At 41.1% G+C, this 16,380-nt stretch overlaps 1 protein-coding gene and 1 long non-coding RNA gene across 2 annotated transcripts; both read left to right on the forward strand.

Moving 5' to 3' along the window:
- The first annotated feature begins 576 nt into the window (after positions 1-576).
- On the forward strand, positions 577-8,102 carry LOC146559371 (uncharacterized). Its single transcript, XR_014888324.1, has 2 exons — positions 577-2,269; positions 2,712-8,102. It is a non-coding gene; the product is annotated as an uncharacterized LOC146559371 (long non-coding RNA).
- Positions 8,103-9,094: 992 nt separating this feature from the next.
- Positions 9,095-16,029, forward strand: tp53i13 (tumor protein p53 inducible protein 13). Its single transcript, XM_085245261.1, has 9 exons — positions 9,095-9,625; positions 9,765-9,842; positions 10,144-10,179; positions 10,596-10,654; positions 11,359-11,437; positions 13,259-13,387; positions 13,717-13,917; positions 14,034-15,024; positions 15,155-16,029. Exons 1-9 carry the CDS (start codon positions 9,509-9,511, stop codon positions 15,259-15,261), a joined length of 1,797 nt encoding a protein of 598 aa, XP_085101387.1. The 5' UTR covers positions 9,095-9,508; the 3' UTR covers positions 15,262-16,029.
- The last annotated feature ends 351 nt before the right edge of the window (positions 16,030-16,380 follow it).

Raw genomic sequence — 16,380 nt, forward strand, 5'->3', positions numbered from 1 at the left:
ACTACTTATTTTTCACCACGAAAAGTTCACGGCTGTCTTTTAAGAGGATAGCTGATTATCTGATCTAATTCTCTAAATTGTATTTATTTGCCTCAGTCTTATTCAGAAAGCTGCTTACATACATTGTATTTGACTGTCACCATCTGTTTGTGTTAGTTACTTAGCTTGAAAGGCTGGTTTACCTGTGCAAACAGGTGGTGCTAGTTTTATGACTGGAATGTAGCCTGTGGGTATTATCTGCATGAATTAAAACATTTGGAAAGTGTTGCAGAAGGAGGATTACCATTGCTCTAGCAGGTCAAAGCAGGGAATTATCAAAATAAATAAATAAATGTAACTATCCATGATTCCAAAATGTAGGAATAGGTTTAGGGGAATAAAGCTCTTTGCCTTTAATGTGGAGCATTAAAGGCAAAGGAAGGATTTGTGTTATTAAAATTTTATTAAAGTGCAACAAAGTGCATTCTGAAGATGTTTAAATGCTTAGAAAAACTAAAACCATGAGTCCAAATGCAATTTGCCCCATTCAAAGTTTTGCCAAATGCTAGTGTTAGGTATTTTGATACCATAGTAGCATTTACAGAAGATTGTTTTATACAGGAAAACTGTTACTCAATAAGGCCCAACTACTAGTTGTTTTTCTCTTTCTCTGTGACCCAAGAATTAATGTGTAGGACTCACAAGCTGGTACCCCAAGGTCGAAAACACCACAGAGATGAGACCACTTCCTTACTCCCATCCTCCCTTTTTCTTTATCTCCTGGAAAAGGCTCGTTAAAGGCTAGGTGGTTCGTTTCAGAATTCACTAATGAAAGAACTCTGTATTTTATGTCTAGGAGTGTATTTTGCTGGGATGATCATAAATTGTAGCTGAACTGATAAACTATACAAGGGATACTTTGCTCAGAAGGCAGGAAGACGTTTCCTTATTTAGTCTGTACCGGTTTGAACTGGGAAAGCTGACACACGAACCTTTTTTTCATCTATATAAACTGCTGTGTATCAAATAAACCTTTGAGTCGATTTGGGAAGACAACCTGAAGCAGTCTGTGTTTCCTTGTTCTCCCAAGCTGCTCCCGACGTCGTAACTAACCCAGCTGAATGGCATACCTGAGTGTTACTTTAAATAATTAGGAATCTTAGAAGGAAAGGACAGAACTCTGCTTATCGCTCACGCCACGGAGGAAACCCGGGAAGGCAATTTCCTTCAATTTTGGTGTCAGAAGTGGGATTACTGACAGAAGGTAAATATGCGTCTTTCATATTTATATAAAGACCTATTATACCTCTCTCAGTGATCGATCCATAAAAAAACGGGATATGCTGACGAAGTTTCACTTAGTGATCCAGAGAGATACACTGACTGACTTCCTCAGTCCCCGAATAAAGTAAATTAACCCTTGTGTGGTGTTGGTGGACACAGGAAGTTGCCTGTTGTCTTGAATATTTTAATTTTGTTTAAAAAATAATAATAATAATAATAATTAATTGTTTAATTAAACGTACGTTAAAAAGTGAGAAGTTGCTCACTCAGAAAAAGTGACACAGAAAGTTGCCTGTTGTCTTAAATACTTCTCGTTAAGTGAGAAGTTGCTCATCAAAGAGTGACACAGGGAGTTGCCTGTTATCTTGAAACGTACGTTAAAAAGTGAGAAGTTGCTCACTCACAGAAAGCTAGTAAATAATTAAATTTAATTTTGTTAAAAAAAAAAAAAAACGAAAGAAAACTGAAAACGGGTCTCACAGACCCGATTACCATACAAGGGTTAAAAGCAGTAAATTAAAAGCAGAAAGACACAGGAAGTTGCCTGTTGTTTTACGAGAAGTTGCTCGTTAAGCGAGAAGTTGCTCGCTAAGTGAGAGTTGCTCACACAAACAAAAAATTGCTAGCAATAAATTTAAAGTGACCTCAGCTGTGCCGCAGCGAAAATACTAACCTAAATCCTCCTAGCGTGTAAACCCCTCTGGAAATCACTGAACATGGGTCAGAATTATTCAAAGACCACAGACAGGTCCGATAAAAAATCTAAAGTACCTGTAAAACCAAAAATTAATAAAATACAAAATAAAGTCTCAAATAACGGCTCAGTACAACTCCCATTTCCGGTTACGTGTAACCTACGTCCGCGAATCGGTGAAGACGTCCATGATCACGTATCCAGAACATGCGGGAGTGCTTATGTGACTGACTTTGTTTACAACTTAAGAAGTTCAATGCATTCTAATTTCTTTTCGGAGCCTTATCCCGAACGATTATCGCCAGAAAACAGGTCAGTAGAAATGTTGAATATCATTTGTGATAAGAAAAGTAGTCTGCTTAAAAAGTCCTGTAGAAAATATATGATAGAATGCCGCGACGTGATACATCAAATGTTACCGCTATGGACAAAAGGAGGGTAAATAATGACAAAGTCGCCGATTTCTTTAAGAATCTAAAGAAATTCCTGCTAACAATGTCCAGAGACAAAATTGACTTAAATGCAGTAACTATGTGTAAACAGAAGCCTGATGAATCTATCCTAGTATTCATAAAACGCTTTATGCACTGTTGGACAAGCTAGAGGTGCAAATTTAGCTCAGTTTTCCAGCAGCCGCAGACACCCAAAGCAAAAATGAATTTGTGTATTTAATTTAACATAAAGGGTGAAATGTTTGCTGACACTGATAACAGCTTATGTTTTCTCTGCCCTATGTACCGACATGATGGAGAAGGAACATCCTCTGTGTCAGCTGGACCCTCAGCAGAGAATGAACTCAACATCCTTTTTGTCCGGTACTGTATGTCACACACTGTGCCAAAAAAACGTGTACAGACGCCACTAACAGGTAATCCCATGACTGGGAGCCACACTTTTGTTTCTCTCACACTGTTCAACAACATGATAACTGCTCACACAAGTGAAGGTCAAACAGTGATTTTGTCACATAACTCAGACATAGGTTATGATATAACTACACCATGTCGTCACATAGATCTAACCTATCCTATCCACTGTACTATTTCTGCACTTATGTTGCCAGCTGAATACCAGAATATGACATTGTGGTCAAGAAGTGAGAATGATATAGGATTTATTGACTGTACACTTTATCACGTACACCTATTAAAACACAACAAGCAGTATATGTCAAGCAGCATCCCATTTCCACGGAAAAAGCCGCAGTCCTAGATGTCATGATAGGAGATTTATTGACTACAGGAGTAATAAAGCCCACACTCCTGTCAATCCTGTGCCAAAGCCTAACAAACCTGGCGTATGGCGTTTCATACAAGACTTAAGGCAAATTAATGCAGTCAACATTCCTCTGCCACCTCTCGTTTCAGATGTTCACAGCATATTGACATGCATTGCATACACATTTTACCGTGGTGGATTTATGCTCCGCTCCTTTTTCTCAGTACCTGTGACACACAGCCGTTATTTGCATTCACACATAGAAATAAGCAGTACACTTGGACTCGTTTGCCCCAAGGCATGATAGACAGCTCTGCTGCTTTCTCAATGGTGCTCCACTCCTCCAGGGCTGCACCCTGATCCACATGTGGATGACCTCCTCCTCTGTGCTGAAAGTGAAAAAACTGTGTCAAACTGCTACACACATGCTTCTCCAGCACCTCCAAAAGACTGGCCACAAAGCATCTGCAAAGAAAATGCAGTACTGTCAGACTTCTGTTCAATATTTGGGATTCACACTGTCTCACGGAAAACGTTCCATGACTGCAGACAGGGTCAAAGCTGTGACCTCCGTCCCTCGTCCCACTACACAGAAGGACATGTCGTCCTTCTTAGGCATGGTGAACTATTGCAGACAGTGGATACCAGACTGTTCTTTTCATGACCACATTCTGCGTGACTGTTGTAAAAAAGAGAAGCCTCCTCGAATACTGTGATCCACAGAAATGACTGCCTCTTTCAATGCATTACAGGGAGTGCTGACCTCCGCCACTCAAAGGTGCTGCCTGAATTGTTCAGGGAATGCCGGCCTGCCTGAGGGCAGTAGCAGCTTGCTCTATCATGATAAGGGACTGCGAGAAGCTCACACTCTCACATGACACTATTCTACACACCAATCACCAGGTCACGACCATTCTAGCAAACATAACTAAACAGCATATGCAAATCTCACTATAAAAGCGAGCAGCACACCTGATTCGCCAGCACATTTATTGATCCTATGCTGTGTTCTTCTGACCGACAGGATGGCTCAGACAGGCTTGACGTTCATGACTGCATGACACGTATACAGGAATCCACAGCACCACGTCCAGATTTAGAGCAAACACCTATCTCAGACTCAGCCACGGTTTATGTGGACGGGTCCTGTTCAAGGCCGAATGACAACTCATTTCTTTGTGGCTATTCAGTGGTAACAGTGCCTGACATCATACTAGAGGCTCACTCATTACCATTTCACTCAGCACAAAAAGCAGAGCTCATGGCTTTAATACGCGCCTGTGAGCTACATTTGGATAAGCATGTGACGATTTACGCAGACAGCCGCTATGCATTTGGCGTTGTGCATGACTTTGGCACATTGTGGAGACAAAGAGGATTTAGATCTGCTGATGGAAAATAAATTGCTAAATTGTGATTTTGTTCAAAGACTTTTTCAGGCTATACAGCTGCCATCGGCCGTTGCAGTTGTAAAAACGAAAGGACACAGTACAGCTGACACAGACGAAGCAACAGGTAATGCCTTAGCAGACGTGACAGCCAAGGCTGCAGCTGCATCACAGCTCCCACCTCCGCAGGAAGTATTATCTGTGCCCCTACAGCTGCCACTTGTTACACTCCCAGACTATTTAGAAACAAATGTTGATTTAAAATTCATACAAGAGCAAGCCTCTGCATGTGATTACACCTATTGGGAGAATAATGACTGTACCTTAGATGACAGAGATGGCTTATACAAAATCTTAAGGGTTTGATTGCCCTCCCATATTCCCTGATGCCAGTCCTTGCCCGACATTTTCACTGTGTGAGTCATGTCGGACAAAGAGGGGTAATAGGGGCAATAAAATTAAGATTTGTAATTGAGAAAACATCACATGCAATAAAAAGCATATTAGCAACCTGTCTAACATGTGCGCGAACTAATGTAGGTAGCTCAAAAGCAAAACATCAGCATTTACCACAACCAGATTTTCCATTTCATACATTACAAATTGATTTCACACATATGCCAGCACAAGGAAGCATCAAGTACTTACTGGTAATAGTGGATCAATTTAGTAAATGAGTAGAAGCTTATCCAACCTCAAAAGAAACTGCAGAAGTAGTCTGTCAAAAGTTGAGCAATGAAATAATACCCAGATTCGGAATACCTCACCAGATTAACAGTGATAGAGGATCTTCATTCACATTAGAAGTAATTCAAAAGTGTGCTAAAACTTTAATGACCTGGGTCAAATTACTTACTCAAGTCCTGTGTGAGATTAGAATGACTCAATCTGCAGTAACCAAATTATTTCCATTTGAAATAAGACTATTTCCAACACCATGGTCAGCTTCCAGAGGGGCACCGCTAGTAGAAGGTGATGTATATTGCATTGTCCACTGATGTTCACAACCTGATAGAAAAACTGAATAATAACTATCAGAAAGTTTGTCTCTCTCAGCCTTTCCCCTCCACAGTTCCACCAGTGGAGACAAGGAGACGCATGTTGGAGAAGCCACTAAAACCAAGGACTCTCTGGGAGGCCGCGCGTGTTCCAGCCCCAGACTGTACTGGCAGTGACGAAGAACCAGCATCCTCACAGACGGACAACCTCAGTGGATTCATGCCAGCAGGGTTAAGACCAGCCCAATCGGACCATCTCAGGCGTCGGATCAAGCAGACGACATCTCCGGCGAGCCAGCGCCCGGAACTACAGCAAATAAACACACACGGGTAGATGACATCTCAGGCGAGCCAGCGCCCGGATCCAGTGCACACACGCAATCACTGATTAACACACAACGTCTGAAAGAGCCACAACAAGGTACTCAAACATCCAGCAGGAACAGAAAGCCAAAAGTACCACATGATGTCTAACCTGATAAAGCCAGACTCATTCCATCCTGATAATGGAGAAAATGAAATGCCCATTGTCATCATACGACGCTTATTCAATGTCTCTCGAACCTGGGACCAGGCCAGGAGACGACTGAAGAACTGTTTTTCTTATATACTTTCTTATATATTTAGGTTATTTATCATATCTATCGCATTAACTTTAGGATTTCTCTTTGCTATTTTGTATTGTAAACTGCAACCATGTTCACATTTCTGCAGGTCATATTTTGCTGACTATACCTCATGCTCTATTTTGCAAGACACCTACTTAATGGACTCATTACGTTCCCTAAAATCAGTAAATAGCAACATAGACGCCACTAATAAACCATTTTATGCACCCTCTAGAACAGGAGCTAACGCCTGGTATGAAAATGCCAGAACAGCCGCTCGTGATTTAGGAAACAGTAACTGTTATGTCTGTTCAAAGGCTAATCCAGAACAGGTAATAGTAGGATACCCCATATCCGGTTTCCCCTTCACTGAGGGACTAGAGAAAATCAGCGGAAATAATGCTCTCTTTAAAGACACTTTACAGTTGACTCTGAGCCCTCTCGACTGCTTACTTAGACACACACACACACCAACTAACCCTGAGACTCCATTAGGCGAATTATTGAAGTTATCTAATGACACCGCAGGGACCTGCGCCCCAATGAAACGCCCTAAGAATAGGTTAAAGCCCTCACTGCCCTTAGGACAGATCCCTCTCCATTTTAATACTAGTATGATATGTCTGCGCAGACTAAAGTTAACTGGCCCAGACACACACATAGATTATACAAAGGATAACTATACATTCTTCTCTGACTCCCCAGGTGCACGCTGTAATGAGACATGGCTAGCTGTCTCTGTGGCTGAAGTTGTATCATATCTGGAGGAACACACACACAGTTCAAGTTCGAGCGCAGAATCGATCATTGTTCCCCCAGAGGGTGTCTTAAATGACACTGACTGGGGGGAGTTAGTTAAATCACACATGGTCACGCGCCTGACCAGACCAATCCCACATGCTTATTGGTTGTGCAATAATACCCTTAGATTAGCTTTACCTGTTAATTGGACCGGTACCTGTGGTCTAGTAACCGTTGATGTATGCTGTACTTTCATTCCCAATAACACCGCTCCTAACGGTTCATTCACACAAGCTATGAATAAACTTGAAGCATTGCAGATAGAACTAATTGCCAATACAGGTCACGGTCAGTGGCTACATAAGTGGCTACAGGACACGTTTGGAAGATGGAAGGAACTAATTGTAGCCTTTGTAACCGTTGCAGCATGTTTTTGATGATTATTGTCTGTTGTGTGGTACCCTGTGTACGTTCAATGATAACCCGTATAGCTACTAGTACAGCTACTTCAATGTATTTGCAATTGGCACAAATTGACCCAGATTATGTGTCAGATGTTACCAATGATGTTCCTGATGTGTATATTGAACATTAGGTTGTGAACTATTACATTTTATGATTTGCTTTTTATATTATGTTATTACATTTGTGATTTTTCCTTTCTATTTGAGTTATTATTTTTAAAAATAATAAAAGAGGGGAACTGTTAGGTATTTTGATACCATAGTAGCATTTACAGAAGATTGTTTTATACAGGAAAACTGTTACTCAATAAGGCCCAACTACTAGTTGTTTTTCTCTTTCTCTGTGACCCAAGAATTAATGTGTAGGACTCACAAGCTGGTACCCCAAGGTCGAAAACACCACAGAGATGAGACCACTTCCTTACTCCCATCCTCCCTTTTTCTTTATCTCCTGGAAAAGGCTCGTTAAAGGCTAGGTGGTTCGTTTCAGAATTCACTAATGAAAGAACTCTGTATTTTATGTCTAGGAGTGTATTTTGCTGGGATGATCATAAATTGTAGCTGAACTGATAAACTATACAAGGGATACTTTGCTCAGAAGGCAGGAAGACGTTTCCTTATTTAGTCTGTACCGGTTTGAACTGGGAAAGCTGACACACGAACCTTTTTTTTCATCTATATAAACTGCTGTGTATCAAATAAACCTTTGAGTCGATTTGGGAAGACAACCTGAAGCAGTCTGTGTTTCCTTGTTCTCCCAAGCTGCTCCCGACGTCGTAACTAACCCAGCTGAATGGCATACCTGAGTGTTACTTTAAATAATTAGGAATCTTAGAAGGAAAGGACAGAACTCTGCTTATCGCTCACGCCACGGAGGAAACCCGGGAAGGCAATTTCCTTCAGCTAGAATGCAGTAAAATGCAATAGTGCTTTCCGAAAGTCTTTCAAAGGTTTTTTCCCACCCATTTTCAGTCCAGTTCTTGTACAGACCCTTTTTAGAAGTTTCTTTTTAAACCCACTTAACGCTGAGCTGTGAATTATTCAAGCATAAAAAATGTACCTGAGCATTTAATGCCCTTCAAGAGGCCCGGAGAAGAATAGGCAATGTAAGAAATGACAAGAAAGCTTGGCTAAGAGAGTTCAGGCTGTTGTAAAGAATAAAAGTGTTCATCTTAAATATTGACTTTCATATATGTTATTATCATACAAAGTCTTTTTGCCTTATATACTTTTTTCCATGCATATTTGCACATCTTCAATAAACCAATAAAGTGAGACGTGGCTCAGAGAACTGTAAGGACTTTACTGCAATTTTCACACTTTGCAGTTAGTCAGCGGGACAACACAGGCCCTTTCACTGGTCCCCGAGCCGCGTGTTTGATACCTCTGAATCTGTTTCTTCGTCGCTTCCGTAGTACAACTGGTCAGTGAAGTTAGCTAAAAAGGCTACAGGCTTGAGATCCGGAAATGGGGGCTTAAATAAGAGCGAAATGAAGTCCCACAATACCACTTGAAGATTAAAAAATAATAATCAAAATGCATTTTATATATATATATATATATATATATATATATATATATATATATATATATATATATATATATATATATATATATATATATATATATATTTATATATTTATTTATTTATTTATTTATTTATTTATTTATTTTTTAATTCCTCTTGAATACAACTAATATGTGGAAAGAGAAGCAACTTTAGGTAAGGTCAACGGTCAACGGAAGACAGCAGGTTTATTTTGAAATTTATCCGGAAGAAGTTACGGCGTGTAGCTGTATCTTAGGTTGTATACCAAACTCTGGCGAAGGATAGAAATACGCTTTCTTTTATTTACGTTTTTTGTGTTTTAAATCACGAGTTTGTCAGTCTAGTTTAACTTCATAATGTAGAGGAGCTAGCTAACGCTCGTTTGCTAGCGGAAAGCCGGCACAGAGGGACGGTTACTTTGTTGACCCTCATCCGCACGTCTTACCGCTCTTTGGTCATGTTTCTGTACCCAACACATTTTCTGTTTTGGGGCATTTTAAAGGGTCACTTCTTCGGCCACTCTGTACGTGGAGGACCTACGGTGCGCTATGACTTCTAGCTAAACTCGACTGACTGGTCGTCGTCATGCCGAGAGAAGCGACGTCCGCTCCGCTGACGGTGACTGTGCTGGCAGTGCTGTGGGTCAGTGTGGGTCGGTGCCATGTCTTCGGATCTCTGGGGCAAGGATGTGATAATGGAAAGGTAACAGTCTCACTACCTGTGTGTGTCTGCTGGTGTAAATAAAATCCATGTTTTAAGTCATATGGTTTATAACCTAGTATTGGTGATTAAAATGCACTTATTTTACGTGTGTGTGTGTGTGTGTGTGTGTGTGTGATAGCTCTCTTTGGAGAGGGACCTGCCTGCGGATGCTGCTTATTGGGACTGTGCTGCGTCTGCATGGCCAGAGTTTACTCAGGTAAACATGGAAATTCATACACCTTAGTCTAACAAATTACCACCATAATCACTGTGGCTCATATGGGAGGGGTGTGGTGCACTTACACCGGTTGCCAGGAAATGCAAACAATCATATGAATGAGACTGTTGTGATAAACCCTGCACACACAGCAAATGAGCTGTGTGTGCAAATGAGCAAATTCAACCCACTTCGAATCACCTTGCGGCTTCACACTGTTACATATGTAACAGTGTGTAGTTAGTTGTTGGGGTTGCTTTGTTCCCAGATTACAAGTGTTCCTTCTAATTCCTCTTTTCAGAGACTTCCGAGTATTGACACAGCGTACAATCCTGAGGTGAGTAAACACCAGGCAGTTTACTTAAGAATCTCATATCTGGACTTTTTATGCAACCTTTGGCCCTCTAAACATAAAGCATGACTTGGTTATCTCCTAAAATCAAAGTGCAACTGGATAACACTTCAAACAAGTCCCATTCACAGTTCACTAAATTTGAACCCAATTCATTCTTTTATTTTCTTAACCATTTTTTCCTCATGTACTGTCCTGAGGGAGCTGAAGCCTCTCGCAGCTGACATTTGAAACCAGTACATGTATTAGCTCAAAAGCTTTACCAAGCAAGTGTGTTAGTTGCAACAAGATTCAGTTTGAGTTAACCAAACCAGCTTTTTTGCTTAGTAAAAGTAATTTGTGTGAAATTTACTAGAAGCTAACTAAGTGTTTGTCTTGTGTGCTTGATGTTTTCATTTCAGCCAGCTAGGCAGATATGCATGGATAAATCTATCTCCTACTATCACCGCATTCCTAACAGGTGAGTGTACAGGTTGATGAGTAAGTTCACTAGAGCTGCAGAATACCTTACTGGATGGCCATACAATTATTTCTGTTTTTACAAAGAGCTGACAGATACACAAGCTTAGTATTGTTACAAAAAGCATTGTTTTACTACATTAAAGCAAGCAACACACTGGTCACTTTATGTGGTACACATTGGTAATACCGAGTTTGACCTCTTTTGGCTTCAGAACTACCTTAATTCTCTAGAATGGTGTAGATTCAACAAGGTGCTGCACACGTTCCTCAGTATTTGGTCCATATAGACATGATAGCATCACACAGTTGCTATAGATTTTTCAACTGAACATCAGTGTGTTGGCTCTCTTGTTCCAACACTGTATTTTTTCATCTGTAGGCATGAAAAGATCAAGAAAAATATTGAAGAAAAAAAATCCTGATTGAGGTTGTCATAATTCATGCATGACAGGGTTAAATAACAATAATTACAATGAAACATGTCATACATATATAGTAACATTAAACGACCAGTGGGTGGCAGGGTATGGAGTGACACATCAGTGTCCAATGTAGTGGTTTATGTGCAATTATACCATCAACACTGACACAAATACAAGTAAACAGCCTTTGAAAGGTGTCCACTAGTGACCACTATGCGTGAAAGGGTTAAGGCTTTTGAAGACATTAACCTGTGTTTCTGTGTCGGTGTTTGTGTTGCAGTGGAGCATACAGACCAATAGGAGCAGAGAGCGGAGAGTACTTGTACTGTCCTCCTCAGCGGTGGCTCAATAACTTGCAGGTTAGTTGCACTATTGCACATGGTTTGCTGCTGCCTCTGCCTTTGTATCTTCTGAAACATCAGTTTGTCTGTTTATCGGAGAGATATGTGCATCATGTGTATTCTGTGTAAAGTGAGCCTTTTTGCAGTACTTTCAGGACATGTGTTTTTCAGCACTCAGTCACATCCACCTTGAGGCCATACTTTATTGATTGACTTACTTTTTTTCCCCCTCCGCTAGTGTATTGCGTTTAAGCTTATAGTAACAACCTGTTAATTTGGGGGGCGCATTTTCAGTTAGTTTGCAAAACTGTTTTAACAACAAGCAGCGGATCACTTAGAACCAACAGTTAGGAAACCTTTATTCTCACCTCACTGAACTACAACAAAATTATGGGTATCACTGTTTTGTGCATTAAAGTTCATTAAAGCACACAGTACTCCATAACTCACAGCTATACAAATACTAGCGTTTAACAACTAACAGAGTAACTTTATACTGCTAAATAAAAACCACCCTAAACACACCTCCCTATGGTTAATCATCATCACCGTGACAGTGCACTCGTAGTGTTATACAGTGTGCGTTCTTTTTGTGTTTTTAATTCTAGCCCTGTGTGTATTAACATTAAAAAAGGGGGGATTGCTGACAGCAATAAAAAAACCTGGACACACATACTGGTAGCAGAACAGCATTTTCTACAAGGGAGGAGCTAACTGTAAAATGAGAGAAAATGCAGAGTTTTTAGATAAAGTGTTTTGACCTGTCAATGTGGCGAAGGCATCCTGTACCTTTAGCAGAAAAACAGTCCCAAAGCATAAAGTTTCCACCTCTGTGCTTGACTGTGGGGATGGTGATCTTTGGCTCAGGATCAAAACTCTTCGCATTTAATAGAGGGAAACTGTCATTTTGTCATGAAGCATTTATAGCCATACCATGAATAACAATAGCAGGACTGGAGTATTTCTTTGTTTTTCGTTCCTCGATCCATCCTTTTCTTAATCTAGGTTAGGGTATTATACATTCATAACTATGGCCAATTTAAAATCACCCATTAACAAAACAAGCACGTTTCAGCATTTACTTATTTAACTTTTTTAATCACAGCAAACATTTTTAATTGTAACAGTATGGAAAATGTGTATAGTTTGTACGGCCCGCACCAAACAGGTGGCCTCTCCTAAAAGGAAGGCAGCCACCATTATTACACCTGTGCCTTCTCTATGGTGACAAGTAAAAATGTGTAGTGGGAAGGTCAGTCGCCTACCTGTTTTTGGTTTCTGCTTTAGGAAGGAACGCTTGTAAAATCCGAATACAGTAGATAAAAGCACAGAGGAATCGGGCGTTGACAGTAGAACACACACCTAATTCTTGAGTTACAAATTAGCCTTTATAAGATTCCAAGCTGAAACTCATGTTCATATCAAACTGCAGTCGAGACACGGTGTGTAGTTTTAAGTGCAGCTTAAGAGTAAACCAGGCAAGTGTACCAGCAGTTATTTTCTATGTGTTTGGACCCTTGGTAGGAGGGTTGACACAGACTATGAATTTTCCTTGAAAGTCACAGATTTGGCCTCCTGCAGTAATATGCCAGCATATAATGTGGATCACAGCTAGTTCTCAGCTATCGTTCTCCACAGAGAGAACATCGACCAATAGGAATAGTTTTTTTTTTTTTTAAAGCAACATTAGAAGGACTAATCAGAAAATGTTATGTTGATACAATGTTTATGTTGTTATAAGCACTTGAGTACATAGATGTTAATTAATCATAGAATGCTGCAGTAATGGTGGATAATGGGGAGATTCTGGTCACACGTGCGGTGTTCTGTGTTTTGTAGCGTGGAGCGGCGGTTTTGCTCTACCATCCGTGTGCACCACCTCGCGAGCGTCAGATCCTGTCCGACTTGGCTCGCTCCTGTCTGCAGTCCTACATCTTGACCCCACACCCACAGCTCAATAAACACATGGTAAGAAACACTTTCATCAACCTTTGTTTTCATCAGAATTTGTTGGATTTCTGGGATGTTAAACACGGATGCTTGTTAGATTTAATACCATTTCAGATTGGAACTCAGGATCTCGGAGAGAGACAAGATGCAAAAGCATTGTTTGCTTTAAGAAGACTGTTGAGGGTGTTGTCCTGTCATTGAACTGTCAGTTATTCGTTAAAAAGGGCCTTTTTAAGAGCACTCAGGCAGATGGTCTTGTACTTCATGGCATCATGAAGTACAAGATAAGTTTTTAGCCTCTGGGAGAAAGGAAATTTACCGAATGTGTTTCTCTGCTCTGTGCTCAGCCTGTAGCTTTTGTGTCCTGGGGTCGCACCTTGGAGCTGTCCACCGCCGCGTCTTTAGACCTCTGTGATTGGCTGGAGGTCAATCACAGAGGTCAGACTTCAAGAAAAGAGTCTGATGGTGTGACGCAGATGAGGAAGTATGCCCTGCTGCTGACCTGGTCAGCAGAGCTGCATCAGCTAGAACAAACAACAAAAATGAAGGTTAGGAAACATGACTCAGGATTGAGCTAGCTTTGTTGAGTTGTGTGATGTTTTTTAACGTACAGACTAGTAAATAAATGAGTAATTTCAGTTGTCTGATATAACTAACATTGCAGGATTCCCTGAGGCAGTGTTGTGAGCGGACCATCTATTCTCTGTTAAGCGGAGCTACAGAGGCTGAACTAGAGCACAGCGTGAAGACCGAACGCTCAAAACAAACAAAAGTGGGAAGCAAAACCAGGCAGATGAGAGCTGCCCTGAAAGTTGTTGACAGCAATGAGAGCAATAACACTATGGCAAATGTCTCCAGAACTGTTCCTCAGCGGTCAGGAGATGGTCAGAATAACAGCAGCACGCTTGGATCATCAGCAGATCAGAGGAAACCTTTTGATCTTTCTAGCTCCAGAGAAGCTCCTCAGGTTCCAACTCAAGCCTCTAAACCCAGGCTCACAGCTCCCTTGGCCTTAAATATCTCTGAGACAGAAGCTCAGAAAGGCCTCAGAAAACTGAACCACTCTCCTGTTTCTGCACATGGTGTGAGCAGTAAACGCACCTTTACCGACAGGCCTGAAGCCCTGATTCTCAAGGAAACAGACTCTATTAAACACAATACCAAAGTGGACAAGTCTAAAGAGAAAATCTTCGACTCATCTGACGGCAACATGGAGGATAATGAAGTGGTAGATGTAAAGGAGAGAGAGCTGGAGCATACGCAGATCCAATGCGCCCCAGGATCTCACCAAAAAAGTGAAAGCACTGGCTCCGACTCTGTGCCTAAACCCCAGTCAGAGGCTCAGGCACAACAGCATCCACAGACAGCCAGCCACAGCCAGCCTATCAGCCGTGACTGCAACAGCTGCGCACCAGGTGAACACTGTGACTGTGTCAAGGCCTCGGGATCAGAGGCCCAAGCTGCTGCTGCTGTTGTATATAGAGAGCTGCAAAGGACCCCGAGGACGGACGAAGCGGCTTGGGCAGCAGCGGCACTAGGCTTCCTGCTGGTTCTCCTGACTCTGTCAGTGCTTCACACTCGTCTGTACCGCCACTGGAGGATCACGCCGAGCCTTTACTGGCACAACCCAAGCGACGACTATGACAGCGTTGCAGGTAACGTCATCAGGGATGAAGAATAGAGCTGTTATGCCCTAATTAAATTAGAATTTTTCTGAAAGATACACATTCTCTTTTAGGTGGAGCTTACAAGCCAAGCTTATTCCTGTTATGTTTTTTCTTCCAGATGTGATCCGCAGAAGGTTGCGAATTGCAAAGAGAAGGCGGAAAAGGGGCAGAAGGCAAGAATGCGTTCTCCTGCCGAGCTCCTCCAGCTCAGATGAATGTCCGTAGAACTGAAAGAAACACCCCCAACACTGTTTGGGAAGAGGGGACCTGAAGGAAAAGAAAAAGGGTGTGTTATGTATGTTGGACTCGTCTTACATGTAGCTGTCTTACACCTACGGTGTGCAGTTTATCTGAGAGAACCTAAATGTTGTAAATTACACACACTATAACAGCCCTACAACCACAATGAACAGGCTCATAGGAATTTGACAGAGGACCCACCATGTCATATTTTTAACATGTGAATATTTTTTTAATTGAAAGGACAAAAATGTTTTATCCAAAAGAACGGTTAACTTATAACCAGCCATTCCCCAAATAGTTCCCGAAACTCTTAAGCTTTAAAAATGTTTTCATAATTAGTTTTACAGAAATGTTTTTTAACTGTAAAGGTTTGATATGCGAAATGTAAGTTGCTGTTGTAAGCAACGCTATGTTTGTGTTGTCATACAAACATGTGAATAGCTGCATTCTGGAGATGTGATTGTGTGATTTGTAAAGAGTGAGTCTACAGGTACTTTGATTAAAATTAAAACTGTAAAGTTAGAACATCCAGATCAGTAATGGATGTGTGTGGGGGGGGGGAAACAAAATGATCCGGTCTTTTTGAAGGAGGAGGAGAAGAGAACGTGAGTTGAACTGTGATGATCCAGAGCACAATGGAAGGCAGAGTGAAAAGTTTTTGCTGAATGATCTCAAATGTACTTTTGCAGTAAGAAAAAGAAATGCAGGCAAACCCTGGACAATTAAATTGTTTTATTATTTTATTACAAATGTACAGCTTATGAGTTTCCATTACGATTGACCTTTTTAAGTCGTTGTTTTCCCTACTTTACAGTTCTTAATTGTCTTCTGTTAAAAGATAACTCTCCCATCTCCCAAACTGTCGAGCTGTGAAGACACACAGGAATGCGACAGCACAGGCTACAGTGCACTGTCACGGCTGAGAATCTGATGTGTGTGTGCATGTGTGTGTGTGTGTGTGTGTGTGTGTGTTAAAGTCTGGCTGAAGAGTCAATGTTTGTACCTGTGCATGGCTTGGTCCAACCGATAAGGGTGAGTGTCTGATGTTGTCTATGTGCTAAATTCTGAACAGAATGAAGGCATATAAAGTCTGCAAAGTGT

Source organism: Mchenga conophoros, linkage group LG14 (assembly GCF_057382185.1).
Source record: "Mchenga conophoros isolate Kocher_MC1m ecotype Shallow Benthic linkage group LG14, M_conophoros_male_GT1.1, whole genome shotgun sequence".
In the NCBI taxonomy this organism is placed as follows: Eukaryota; Metazoa; Chordata; class Actinopteri; order Cichliformes; family Cichlidae; genus Mchenga; species Mchenga conophoros.